This window comes from Corapipo altera, unplaced genomic scaffold, assembly GCF_003945725.1.
Source record: "Corapipo altera isolate COAL_440 unplaced genomic scaffold, ASM394572v1 104, whole genome shotgun sequence".
Taxonomy (NCBI): Eukaryota; Metazoa; Chordata; class Aves; order Passeriformes; family Pipridae; genus Corapipo; species Corapipo altera.
In genome coordinates, this window is record NW_020884920.1 from 4,279,323 (window position 1) to 4,293,905 (window position 14,583).

At 46.4% G+C, this 14,583-nt stretch overlaps 1 protein-coding gene across 4 annotated transcripts in view; it reads right to left on the minus strand.

The window, feature by feature from the left end:
• Positions 1-13,808, minus strand: part of SMURF1 (SMAD specific E3 ubiquitin protein ligase 1) — a 46,228-nt gene extending 32,420 nt beyond the window's left edge. For all 4 annotated transcript variants that reach the window (XM_027656380.1, XM_027656379.1, XM_027656378.1 and 1 more), the window contains exon 1: positions 13,638-13,808. In XM_027656380.1, coding sequence (XP_027512181.1) covers positions 13,638-13,692 — 55 coding nt within the window. In that variant the 5' untranslated portion in view covers positions 13,693-13,808. The remainder of the gene's footprint in view (positions 1-13,637) is intronic.
• Between the last annotated feature and the right edge of the window lie 775 nt (positions 13,809-14,583).

Consider the following 14,583-nt stretch of genomic DNA (forward strand, 5'->3'; position numbering starts at 1 on the left):
TCTCTGTTTATTCAGCCCCAGTGCTACTGACAGTCACCAGGGCTGAACAACAAAACAAACACACTGGTCGGGGCCAATCTATGGCTGAGGAAGAAAATCCAGTCCACGACAGCAAATCCCCTTCGATGGAGTCGGAAGGTGGGGAGGGAGGTCTGTCCCTACGGACACAGCCCCTTGTCCTTTGTGCCCACTAAACATTTATCCACATTATTCTGCTCACAGCCACCTCATGAGGTGAGTGAGCTCAAGCAGAACTAACATCACAGATCCAGGGTGACTCCAACTCTTCTTCTGTGCCATCAGGCTATGCTAAAATACTTCTATTTGTTTTCAGATTAAGCCTAGTAGGACATGACAACAACAAGGGGATGTCACTAAGCCTTTGGACCATAAGCAGTGATTTCCCTCACTGTCACCATATCCACTACAGAAGGAAATTTCCTTTGGAGAAGCTTCAAGAAAGGCTGGAATCATCTTCTTGAAAGCAGGATGAAAACGTCCTTGACTGAATCTCCAGCCAAAAGATGCTAGGAATGTTTTAGTTACAGACTGGCTGCAGAGAGCAAAATAAAAATAGAGTTTAGAATGAAAACAGATAAGTAGAGCATGCCTGTAGCATTCTAGCACAGATTTTTCTTTTTTAAAGAATAAACATTTTCACTGCAAAGTCAGTCTCTCAACAGTGGCTTAACAACAATGTGTGGACCTTCCTCCCCTGGGCAATTTTTATTAACAACTTGCAAGCTACTCACTAATGGAAACTCCCTTTCCAATCCCAAGTGAATCCACAGTCACAAAGGCTGGGATCCTGGTGAAAATGCTGTAGTGCATTATTCTGACCAGGATGTTTGGTCACAATTTTCTTAGCATTATACATTCATCACTCTGCCTGCAACAGCACCTGTTTGCTGTTTTCCTTGTACAAAATGTCAGTGTCCATCACATCAATAAATTCTAATCCCACTACGGCTCCGAGATGCCTCAATCAAAGGTATTACATAAATAAACTGGAGCTTGAAGGAAAAGATATGATGCCTCTTCCAATACAACCTTAATGTCTGTGTTTCATATTCAGACACAGGATTTTATGCAAGTGACTGACCACTTGGCTGCAGGACCCTGCAACAAAAAAATATGAAGAAAGTTCTCTTAAACAAAAAGTTCTTTATCAAACTACTATATTAACACATCCAAAGTCCCAAATTTAACATCTAAAAAAACCCAATACATGAGGACAGCTGGTTCAGTCAAAGCCTAAGACGTTTGCTTTCGACTTTAAATTGATTAAACAGATTCAATACACTGCATTTCGCATGGATGGTTAACAGTGCTAATATTCCTGATAAAATGAAATGCTGTAGGAGGAAAATTCTCACTAGGGCTACCTCCCCCTGGATATATTCCTTGCTCTCACAGTAATTTAGTAGAACGGAGGCCTAACAATTTCACTGAACAGGATTACAAAAACCAGCTCTTCACAGTTCATGGCACAGAAGCTCCCAGAAATATCTATTTCTCCACCACTTTCTCCACACAGGGAATGCACTTGAAAAACAGGCTGATGCGGCTTTGTGGGAAGCATAAAATAATATAATGTTTTGTCTGTTGTTTTGTTTTTATTAAGGAGGTGATTCTTGTTTATCAAATAGTCAAGATATTAAAAGTCAGCCTTTTGTTTGCATTCATATCACTAAGAGCACACCTCAGAATCAGATATTGTCCAAGCACTGAATGACAAACTCTAGATAAAACCTAAAGAGAGCGAATTTTAATAAAAAATTTTCACGAGAGAAAAACCTTTAAACACCATTTCACTCCTTACTCCAATAAGCTATGTGGCACTAATTTGAAGTGATAGTGCTGTTCTTTTAATTAAAAAATGCCAGTAGGAGGTTGATGCAGTGGCTGATGCTGGAAGCGACGTGCTCACAGGGCACAGCTGAGGCTTTGTGTAAGGAATTAACACAAGATTTCAGCTGGGTTAAGAGGCAAAACAAAACCCTTAAGTCAAAACAAACATATAGGGAGTGTTATTACAGGTGCTTGATAAAGTCATCTGGATGTTTGCCTCAATGCTGTTAAATTCTGGAGGAAAAAATAAAGCAAGAAAAAACCAAAACACTCTCACTGCAGTTGTGCAAATGCATGAATCTTGGTTTACCTATTTATGTGGAGGACTTAATTCATGTATATCCCTCCCCTTCCCACCTCAGAGCTCCTCTCCCACTCTCCTGAGTTGTTCCTTCCACATCTCCTGTCCACAGGGCTGGGACCAGGACCTGGCACCCCTCCTTGTCTCCTCTGTCAGATCATGGGAGGGTGGATTTGCTCTACAAGCTACTCATCCCCATGAGTCCTGGAGCCCTGGTATGCTAAACATCTCTGCCTTCATCAAATTTGACTGAAATCAGATGAAGAGCCAAAAATTAGTCCAGAGGAGAATGACAGGTGAGATCTCTTTTCAGCCTGGTAATTTTTTACTCTGGAAAGGAGATTAAGCTTGTCCCTAAGTTTATCCTCTGTAGACAGCTTCCATGTGCCAGGCTTCACTGCTGATTTGTGAAACACCAAAAGCCTAGAAAACCAATAAATTTAGAAGAAATCCCCCCCCCCCCAAATATTTGCTTGATCATTTCCCCCTTGGTCTTGCAACATTTTTAACTCCACCAGCCCAGAGGAGGCTGGCAGCCACAACCAGCACATAAAAGAAGAGCTGTGCATTGGCATCTGGGAGCACAACAATCCTTAAAACTGGCAGCTGCTCCTCCTGATACAGCCTCCCTGGGGAAGGAACATCCCAGAAACAAGCAGGACGTTATGCCTTTACTTGGCATATGGAGCAGCAAAGAGAAGTCAGCTAATCCAAAGGCTTCTCTTAGATTTACTCACCACTCCTACAATGACTATTTCAATCACGTTTACACTACCAGCATCACCTCAGACATCACAGATAAATCTGTTTTCTTCGGCTGTTTCAAAGTCTGTTTTCTCCCTGCACACTTGTACGATTTTACATCCTAAGGCAATGAGAAAAAAAACCTGTTACTACTTTCCAACTGGGCTTTATTTTCTTTTTTTTTCCCCCTTTCTATCAAAAATAGCTCTCATCTACGTTCTAGTTCAATTTGGAAGTAGCACATGCAGACTTGATAAGCATCCTGCGAAGGAAATGCCTTGAATTGCAGACTACTTACAACACATTTTCCCAAGCAACTTTCTATAAATCCCATTTGATGGCTGGTTTGCTAATTTCTATTGAAGTTTATCAAAACCTTATTTGTAGACAAGCCCAATTACTTCTCTGATTGCACAAATAAAAAAATTATAAAAGAAATGACTGTGGCTGGAAGTCTAAGCCAAGCTGCTGGGTTACACTGAAGTGTTATTTATCCTGTTAGCCTGCAGACCTTTAACTGCAAGGAGGTATTTAATTTTAAACTAAAGAACACCACACAGAAAAGCACCTATTTACATGTTTCTTTTGTCTGACAAAGTCTCCTTCTCGACCATGTAAAAGCACTGCTAAGAGCTGGTGACAGCCCAATTATTGGAGCTGATTCCATTACCCTAAGCAGATCTAGGGGTTGCAGGTTGGTGTCAGGCTGCCCGGCTGCCTCTCATAGCTGTGCTCGTTTATTGTGCTGGAACAGACACATGGAAAAATATCTCTTAACATTCAATTCCTTAAAAATCTTGGAAAGAAGGAATAAAAGACGTAGGTGTTTCTATTATGGTGTATTAGCTGTAAATGTAACATACTATATTTTAGTTAATTATTGCCCAATATGCAGAAGTCAGTCTCACAAAAAGCCACACACTTATTCCCACAGCCTGTGCTTTTTACAGGATGTTGGATTATTGAATGAGTGACAGGGAAAAGGGGCAGAGATGTAAATCCGAGTCTGGTTACATCACACAACTTGCTTACATCACACAGTTACCAAGTTGTATAAAGTCATTAAAGCCTGAGTTTACCACTGAAGCCCTTCTCTGAGTCCAGAACACCCACGGGCTGATGGACCACAAAGAGCTGAACCCCTCCCTGGCACCTCTGAGCTCCCTAACTTCACTCCTCCCTTTTAATCTCATCCCACCTTATTTCAGAGCACTCATCTGTGCAAGGGGGGGGCTCAGCAGAAGTATTTTCACCCTGGTTAGAAACAATCTCAAGGGGTGGGTTCAATGCATCAGCCCATCCCAGCACACACACCCCACACACAAGGAGCGGCTGGGAGGCGAAAAATCAGAGACACAGAAGTTCTTTGCAAATCCCAAAAGCCACAACATTTCAGGCATTGTTTTTTTTTCCCACCGAGCCGTTTCTGCTCCCTCTGATCTGTTCAGCTGGGTGTTTACAGACATGTGAGATATGGAGATCCCCACTGCAGTGCTCAGCCTGACTGTTACCCGTGTGCAGATGTTTTTGAGAAAGAGATACGAGGGACACTGCTTGGAATTCCTAGGAATTATACAGCCCTGAAGCAAACAGCTTTTCTACAGCCCAGAAAATTCACCCAATTTCTCTTTTGAAGGCTGACATCAGACCTTTAGCTTACATTCACACAATTCATTCTGAACTCAGAATTAACGGATTCTCTTCCCTTTAATGTTAGAGAAACCCCTCTCAACAACGAGGTGTCTGCTAATCAGGCTCACACTTGCAGGATATGACACTTCTGCATTTTAAACCAGCTTAAAGAGAAGTTCCCCCATGCTTACAAAAATGTCTGCACACGGGAAAAGAACCAAAACACATCTGCTGCAAGGATGAAGAACAAGGATTCTCCTGGAAGTGCATCAATCACTGGGAAGTCTGAATCAAATTGAAATTCCTCGTTTTTCTAAACTCTGCACTTGTGTAGTGAAAAAATTATGTTAAGGCACCAGCACAATTCATACACTCAGTTCATTTGCAGTCTGGAGTTTTGGTGTTTTGTTGGTTTTTTTTTTTTCACTTTTGCTCTCCAGGAAAACAGAGCACATGCATTTCAAAAGACGTTTCCTTTCCAATAACCTTTGTGGGTCATACACCCCGTGTACTAAAGGATGTAAAACCACTGACCACAGGGACTGAATTTTCTGCTGTAATGTCCGGTTGGCTCAGGGGATGCAACACGGAACCACATCCGGGGGTGAGGAAGAAAGGTCAGGACCATGGAAAAGAAAGTTCAGGCTGATGTTAGGAGTTGCCAAAATAAAGAAATTCTTTTTCAATATAAATAAGACAACTGTCTTCCGTGGGGTTTTAACCTTTATTTTCAGGAGAAAAATACAAAGGAGAGCTTTTAATAGAATCATAGAATGGATTGGGTTGGAAAAGACCTCCAAGATCATCAAGTCCAACCCCTGATCCAACTCCAATTACTATATCATGGCACTAAGGGTTCTGGAAACACCAAGGAGATTAATCAGAAACACAGATTCGAATACGTGCAAATTTAGTTTGCTATTCTGTGAAGTAAACAAGGTATGGAAACTTTAAAGGTATGGAAACTTTAAATTGATAAGAACTTATGCATTTTATTTTAGTCTAATTATTAGAGGAAATAGGCAGATTTTTAAGGAAGACAAAAATGTATACATATGAAAAGGTCAAAAAACCCACCATTTTCCCCAGTTCACTTATCCAAAAATGGCATTTTACTCCAAATAATGAAGTGTATCTAGAAAGATCTCATCAACTCGAGGAAAAAAGATTGAATCCTATAAAAAATATTTCTTTACCTACTACTGGTCACCTATGAAAGCAAAAACTACTGCAAGAGAAGGATAATACCCGGTTACCTATGAAGGGAAAAGAAACACATTTTATTTTCTTCAGCAGGGCTTCTTCATAACGGGCTGGCAGAGAAACATCCACCATTGAGAAAAACCAATCACGGGTAAAAACTGTACATTAGTGAGGACATTCAGGGACACACAATACTCCTGGTCAATAATACTTGGGAGTTAATAGTGTGGTTTAATAGTGAGTTAACAGCGAGTTAATAGTGTGGTTTAATAGCTGGGCAGCCCTGGGAGAGGCTCAGGACCCGAGGTGTAAAATGGGAGGTTGTTACAAACGCCCAATTCCACGGGATTTTCCATCGTTTTCTTACGGTTTAGGATTATGAGCTTGACCCCTTTGAACTGCTCCATGGCACGGGAGCCACCGCCGGGGCCGGTGCTCGCCGGGGCCGGAGCCGCTGCCCGGCCAAGGACAATCCCCTCCAGCTGTGCCGAGGTGAGCACAGCTGGAACAGCTGCCTGCGGCACCCGCCGTCCCCGCGGGGATTGTGCATTATTCCTGCGTGTTGCTCCCAAACAATAATGGATTGTTTCACCCACAAAACAGACGAACAAACCTTCCATTTAAATACTTTCTGTTAAATTGTATTAGTATGCGGAATAGGGCCCATATCCTCCGAAAAAAAAAAAACCAAACAAACAAAAAACCAGGGAAGAGGATATTTTTTCGTGGGGGAGGGGAAGACGAGTAAAGCAGGCTCTGCCAGCTTTATCTATCTATGCTGTGAATTGGGTAGCCTTGGGGATTTTTGCCTGCTGTGCTTAGTGTCCTTGACAACAAGCCAGTTTGAATTTTGGCCTTTAACTTGACAAAAATGACTTACTGAAGAGGAAGGCATCAAGCTATTACAGCCCTGTGGAGAGATTCTTTCTAAAACAGCATGGATGCTTACTCTGCCAGTTCAACTCAAGCATCCTCAGATTTATCATCCAGCTCCTACACCCCCAAGGATTCACCATGTCCCTAAGAGAATATGTGAAAGAAAAACTTTCAGCGTTTTTGCTTTGTCTCCCCTTCGCATTTTACCACTTTCACAAAGAGATAGAAAACAGTAAAATATCCTGAGGGATCCCCTCTCACAAACTATTGAATTTCCCTTTAAAGGGGTGTGAAGCAAAGTTGAAAAACATGAACCATCTTAACCTGTTATGGACCTACTGACTCCCTTTTAGCAAATATCCATTGCAGCTTTCTTCCAATATTACATTAATACTTAAATAAATAGTTTTAAATTGATACATACACACTTGCTGCGCGGTTTAAGAAATCACTGCTGTCTCTGTTTTTCTGTTCCATAAACTCCCAATACATGCACATACCTCAGCTTTTCACTGTTCAGCATCTTAGTGTGAATCCTTGAGCTAGACTTACAGGGGGAAGCTGAATCTGCACTGAAGCAGCTGAAGTGTGACCACAGGTTTTCTTCCGCCAGTTTTCTCGCGGCAGGTGACAAATTTTTGGCAATGAGGGTCAGCAGACCAGCAAGGAGATAACATCTTGAGTTACTGCAGCAGCATTGCAGGAACTCATTTGTAAGCACCTGAAACATCACAATCTGAGAGTCTGAGAGTGGCAGCCTCCTCCCCACCAGCCAAATGCTCCGTGTCAACTACCCGCAGGCTCAACTCCAGGTTTTCCAAGAGACATGCCAGAGAAGGGGAGATGGTATCAAGGTAAAAAGAGCTGGAAGTGGATCAACTGTAGTGCTGTTCTCACTGCCAAAAGAGGAGGCATCCTGGGATGGCAAAGCATCGAGGACTATTGTGAGACCTCGACAAAGACATTCCCTAAACCTGAACAGATCCACAACGCAGTGGTTGTCAACAAGTACTTCGAGACTCAAGATGTCCCCAACTCCTTTGTCCCCTGGCAACTGTCGGTACAGGAAAGAGCAAATCATTTTCAGTAAGTTCATTTTACTCTGGGAGAACAGATCAGCGTCTGTTTCCATGAAAAATACCTAAGCCCTAATACAGGTAAAAGCTTTCAATTATATTCCAGACTTCAGTCCTTTTCGAAGTAATATTTTGACTATTTCCAGAGGAATCGCATTGGAAAAACAAAAAAAGGTTCAATTCCTAACTTAGGGAAAAAGATGACAAGAGGGGACATCTCTTCTAGCCTTTTTTTTTTTAAATATTCTCTTCACTCAGGTCTTAACTGAGTTGCTCTGCTGTGCTCATACCTAAACTTTGCACCCAGCAGAGCAATTTCATCACATCTTCTCCAAACCACTCTGCCCTATCACGCTGCCTCCACCAAGAGAGCCCAAACCAACACGGCAGCCGAGTGAGTTGTTAACTGGAGAACCATAAATAGCAGCAAGTAATCCAACCAGAGTAATCCAACTCGAAGCATTTCAACTGGACTTGCTTCAGGTTGGGCAGCAATCCAGGTAAACCTCCGAAACACACACAGGGATGGTGTTTCCATGCAGTACTTCTGTGACCCACCATGCAAACCTCCAGCCAGCCCAGAAGCACCCGAGGGGTCTTTATTTCCAGGGGTGGTTTGAGCAGCCCCGGAGCTGCTGTCAGGAAAGTTCCCCTACTGGCACTGAGAACACTGTGGTGTAAAATCAACTTCCTCCCTGAGAAATCAAACACTGCCTGTGTTACCCCAGAACTGATGATTAATTTTGAAACACAAAGAGAAAGGATGATGCTACAAATGTTTAGAAATGTGATAGAGCTGTTCCAGGAAATGGATGAGAAAACTGTTCTTAGACTGGTGGGTATTATGGAATAAAAAAGAAGAAACTATGAACTGCACAACCACATCCCAAATTGCATTTCTTTATATGAAGACATTCAATTTGACAAAAGAAAGTTTCAAGTTAGGAATAGAGCAGTTATTGTTTCTACTTTCCCTGCCTGAGGGGGATATTCAAACAAACTCCTTCTGGTGATTTAATTTACTTCCACCAGGACAATGGTGCTGGCACAGCTTTGACTTACTGGGAGAAACAAAAAAGGAGACTCGCTCCCCATAGCCTGCCCAGAGGAAAAGGCTGCTCTTTGGATTCCCACTCGGGCAGCCCAAAAATGCCAGCTGGCTGGCTGCAAAGGCTGTGCTCTCCACTTCCTCCCAGGAAAGCAACATTTTATTTTATTTTTCTTAAAGTCCCCCTAGCTATATGCCCTGAGTGAGCCTCTTTGCCATCTCTATCCACGGGGCTCTGAACAGCCACAAATTTACCTTCAGGAAAAATCTCCTGCCTCCCAAGGCAAACAGGGAAGGGAGGCAGAGGCAGATTAAGTTCCTTGCTCAGCATCACACAGGAAATCTGTGGCCAAGCTCCGTGTCGAGCTCCAGCCCCGCGCTCCAATCGCGGCCGGGCCCCCGCTCCCCGCAGACGTGGGGCACAGAAAATCCTTTGGAGAACAAAACAACAAAACAACAAAACAACAAAACAACAAAACAACAAAACAACAAAACAACGAGCCGTGGATTTCGATGTGCTCCCAGGTCACCACGCAGGAAAGGAATAAATTTGGAGCTACTCAACCGCCGCTTCCCACCGTGTTCCCCACGGCACCAAACTGGCTCGATATTCAATTCCGGCTGCCAAGGAGGGTGGGATGAGCAGGGAGCTGTTCCCGCCCTCCTGCCCCGGTGCTCTTCACCTGGAACCTGTGGTGGTCTTTCTGATGTCCAACCCTCAAACTACAGCCACCCTATGGTGTATTTACCACGTCTGACAGAGGGATCCCTGCAGAGATATTCATTGTTTCTGACCATTGGACGTGGAAGTGTGCAGGTCACCAATATCAGTGTTGCCATTGATCAGTGAGTCAACTCTGCTGCATTGATCCATGCATTAACCATGAAAGGGAGGCAAAGCATCCTGACATTTGGGACACATTTTAGCCTGTGCCTCTATAACAACCCTAAGTGAACACTGCTCTTAGGGAAATGCAGTGTTTTATCTTCTACTCAAAATTACTGTATTCCCTTATGGATTCCTTAAATCATAAATGGAGAAAGTCCCAAAGTCACATATTTACCACCTACCAACTGGTCAGGCTGTGTGGCTGGGGGTTCCCTAAACTGGGCTGACTACAGTGACCTGGAAGTGTGTGCAGGATACTCCTCTGTGTCACTTCTTTCCTCTTCTCTTTCCTAGCTGCTGCCAAGCACCACCACCTTCCCTACAGGAATCAAACCTGTCACTTATGAATCCCCTCCGGCTCTTCCCCTCACCTCACCCACTTCATCATCATCTTCCTCACTCCTCCCTGATGGTTCTGACACTACACCTGGGAGGATTCTCACTTACACCCTCCTTCCAAAAGTGCCACCACCAGCAGCACAGCAGCACCTTCCCAGGCCAGATTTTCCAAGGAGGAAAGCGTTTCTACCCCCCTGAGGACTCTGAACTGCAGCTGAGGGAGGTGCTTGGAGATGATTATTTGTATTCTCCTGTTACACAGGCTCTGGCTTCTCTGTTAAGGAAACTGTTTTGCCATCAGTCCTTGACGTGGCCATCTATACAGGAGAGCTAGGAAGTGATCCATAAAGTTTAAACTAATGCTTTTCCCTTCCCAATCTTGTCTCAGTTCCATGACAGCCCGAGAAGCCAGGCAGCTTTTAACACCTCAGCTGAGCCCCTGCTGAAGAATCCATAACTGATGAAGCCACAACACAACTTGCAGCCTGTTTTGGTAGGAGAGTTCCATGTTTAGTCCATTTCTTCATGGCCTTTCCAATTCCATCTGCATCCTTTGCCTGCAAGCTGCATCTCCGATAGGCGCATCTCCGATACCCAGCACAGCGAGACTGCAGGTTCCACCAGTACTTGTGGGTGACAGAAGAGTGTGGGCAAGACAAGTTTGAGCCTTGGGCATGATGAACCCTTTGGAACTTCCCCAGGGAGCAGTGACTGCAGCAGCAAACACAGGTTTCAGGGAAGCACACGGGTAAAAAGGGACATGTGCTCCGTGGAGGATCCCGAGCTGACCTGGGGAGCACAAGCACTCACAGTGTCACTTGATTCTTTCCATCCTGGTGTTGGAAAATCTGCCACTGCTGTGCTGCCCTGATGACAGCAAGGACAGGAAAAGACCACAGGCTTAAGAGGAAGTTTTACGTTACTTTGCCTAGATCTGCTCCAAGGGGCAAGAGACAAGGCCACGAGTATCTGTGGCTCGAACGTCGCCAGCAGTGGTGAAGGGTTCAGAGGAAATAAGAGGAACAGGCTTTTGGAGGAACTGAGATATGACAGGAGATGAGCATGTTTGAGATCCACAGGACACAAAGTCATTTTAACCTCCATCCAATTCACTGCTGATGTTGTTTTTTCAATATTTCCACACAGGATGCATTATTTGCCATTTTACTTGGCTGTGATTTGCATCAGGCTAAGACTGACACTGCAAGCTGGGAGATCACTTGTGGGGATCATCAGAGGATGCAGAACTTTTAGATACATTCACACAAATAACCTCAATGTGCTGCTGACACAAGTACCTGCCCAATATATCAGGGAAAATAATGATGTCTTTAAGAAGTCATGAGAGATTCAACCACTGCTCCCTTCCCATTCACACTGTGATGCTCACAGGAATCCTCAGCCTAAGTGATGTTTACCCAGCTACTTTCAGTACTGCAAAACTTAAATGGTTTCTAATCACAGGAAACACAAGGCACAGAATAAATCATAACAGAAGAGGTCCTCTGTCTTGATCTAAATCTGCTCAAACCTCCCAACAGCCAAAGAGATGAGCAAACAACAGCCAGGTTGGCTGCAGCCATTTGAAAGAGGTAAGTCAGCACCCAGTCCCAGCCAAGCCAAGAACTCAGATTGCCCAACAATTCCAAAGCTAAACCTCTCCCAGAGCAATTTATTTGTTGATTAAATACAGCAATTTTTGTCACACCACCCAGATTTCCTGCTTGTAAAAACAGAAGATGTGTTTGAGCAAGCAGGAGATTTCTTCAATACAGTTAAAAAACGGAGAGTAATAAAAAATAAATCCACCAAGTTGCTCAATAAACTGAAACTTCAGTCTCTTCCAGGAAACGCTCCCAGCTCAGAGAGAAGGCTAGTGCATGCTAAAATTTATAAAGCATTTTGCTGCAGCATTCAGCCTTTAAAATTAAACCCAACAGCTTCTCTCTGTTATTTAAATGATCTCCTCCAGCTCAGAAGGGCTATGACCACGGCCTAAGTTACTTAACTCACATTTCTATTGACTGACTTGCATAAAAATAAGCCACATTAATGACTGAGCTGACATTTGGTATACATCACCACAAAACTCATTTCAGATCAAACATCATCCATACAACCTAAAAATATTTCCAGCCTTCTCGCGTCCAAGAAAAGGATTTTCAGATTTACATTATCCTCACAAACTTTGGTCTTCTGAAGCACCAGCGGTGCAGAATCAAAGGATTAAAAGAACACCAGGATTTTTATTTTATTTTGCCTCTGACTGAGCGTGTTATGTGCCAGGAGCAAGTTAACCTGTAACTGCAGTTTAACCAGCGCCGTTTTCTCGTTATGTGCCAAGGATTTATGAACCCACAGACATGGGATTCCTCTCTAGGGATCAACGTCGGTCACCCAGAGCAGCTCTGTGGCTCCTCCGGCCCAAAAGACCTCCAAGCACCCACTTGTTGCCTTTGAAAGACTGGATTGGACCTCATTTTTTTAATAATTCACACAGCAGCCTCAACAAGCAGGAACCGTGTCTCTTCCCATTAAAGGAGCAGGCTCGGCAGCGACCGGAGCAGCTTCCAAAAGACTTAATCCAGATCTTCCAGGGTACAACACAAATTGGTTTATCCATCCGTGCACCCTCCAGAGGCCTCTCGGGGAGGCAGGACACACACACACAGCCCCGGGTGTCACCTCCTGCACGGGGAAGGAACTTCCAAAGTTGAATGAGCAATTCGCCAGGTGAGAGAGTAAATCAGGGGGAAGGAGGGAAAATAATGAAACACACTTTAAAAAAAAAAAAAAAAAAGAAAAAGGCAAAAGCAACTAAATTAATGTTTTCTCGTTAGGAACTGAGTTCTCCTCCTCAGCACCCGGGAGGCGGGGGGGTGTTGTTAATTAAAGTGAAGTAAGGCAAATTATGAAAGGCTTTGCTGCAAAGCCAGTCTGTGGGAGAGGTGGCCCTGGGAATCCTCCTGGGAAAAGTGGAGACCCCAGGAAAGGGAAGGGTGGTGTGGCTGGGAGAAGGGGGGGAACACGGGGACACCCCCATGGGGGAAGGTGCAGAAGAGCCCCCAGGAAGGAGCAGGGTGCCCTGGTCTGCTATGGGGGGGGTGCAGAAGAGACCCCAGGAAAGGGCTGGCAGGGGGCAAAGGGTGTCACAGGGACCCCTCCACACAAGGAGGGTGCAGAGGAGACCCCATGGAGGAGCACTGTGCACGGGGGGTATCAGAGAGAACCCCCAAGTTGGGAACAGCACAGAAGAGACCCCAGTGAAGGGTCAGGGGGTGTGTGGGGGGTGAATGGCACCTTCCACGGGGGAGGGTGCAGAAAATATACCAGGAAGGAGCAGGGCGCCCTGACCTGCTGGAAAACGAAGGGGAGACAGTGACAAAGCCCCCCGGCCCCCCACATTTATGTCACCCCAAGGCGGGGCTCAAGCACCCCACGGAGGGGGGGGGGGGGCAGGAAAAAAATATAAATACATAAAAGCGAAGAGGAAGCACCGTGGGGCCACGGAGGTGGAAGCGGAACCGAAAAGCCTTGGATAAAAGTTAGGCAGCGCTGGGAGCTCGGGCCCGGCCGCCCCTCCCCTCACGGCCAGGCCGGGGAGGGGGCGAGGGGAGGGGGGGAGCGGACCCCGGGCCCTGCGGCCACACACACACGGCGGTGCCGCCGCCCCGTTACCTGTGAGGCGGATCTTGATGCTGGATCCGTTCCGGCGGGTACCGGGATTCGACATCGCGCCTGGAGCAGGAGGAGGAGGACGAAGAGGAGGAGGAGGAGGAGGTGGCGGCGGCGCCGAGCTCAACCGGCGGCCCCGCGCACCCCCGCCATACGGGCCCGCCCGCTCCTCACGATGCCAGGGGGTCCACGGCCCCGCGTGTCGGCGGCCGCCGCAGGCTCGGTCACCTCAGCCCCGCGGAGCCCCCCCGAGCCCCTTCAGCCCCCGCAGCCGCCGCCGCCGACGCGCCCGCCCGGCCCGGCCGCGCACAACGGCGGCCACGCCCCCGACACGCCCCCGCGCACGCCGGAGGGCCGTGACGTCAGCGCGCACGGCGGCGCGGCCGCGCACGGGCGCCATGATGGGAAGGTCGCGGAGGGAAGGTCGGGGTGATGCGCATGCGCCGGGAGGTGTGAGGGGGAGCGCCCCCTGGCGGGGGGAAATGGAGGAGGGAGGGGGTGGGATGGGGGGATATCGGGAATGGGGCGGGAATGGGGCTGGGATGGGGGGAATAAGGCGGATAGGGCTGGGATGGGAGGGAATGGGGGAATAGAGCTGGAATGGGGGTGCACGGGGGCGGAATGGGGAATAGGAGGAATGGGGTGGTTTGGGGGAATGGGGGTGGACTAGGGAGGAATAGGGGTGGGATGGGGAAATATAGAGGGGATGGAATGGGGGAAATGTGGGAATGGGGGTGGATTGAGGAGGAATAAGAGTGGGATGGGGAGGAATAGGGGAGAAATGGGGGAATAAGGCATATAGGGCTGGGATGGGAGGGAATGGGGGGAATAGGGGTGCACAGGGAAGGACTGGGGGAAAGATGGAATGGGGGGAATAGGGAGGAATGGTGTGAATTTGGGGGAGTGAGTGTGCCTGGGGGTGGAATGGAGGCTAATAGGGCTGCCTGGG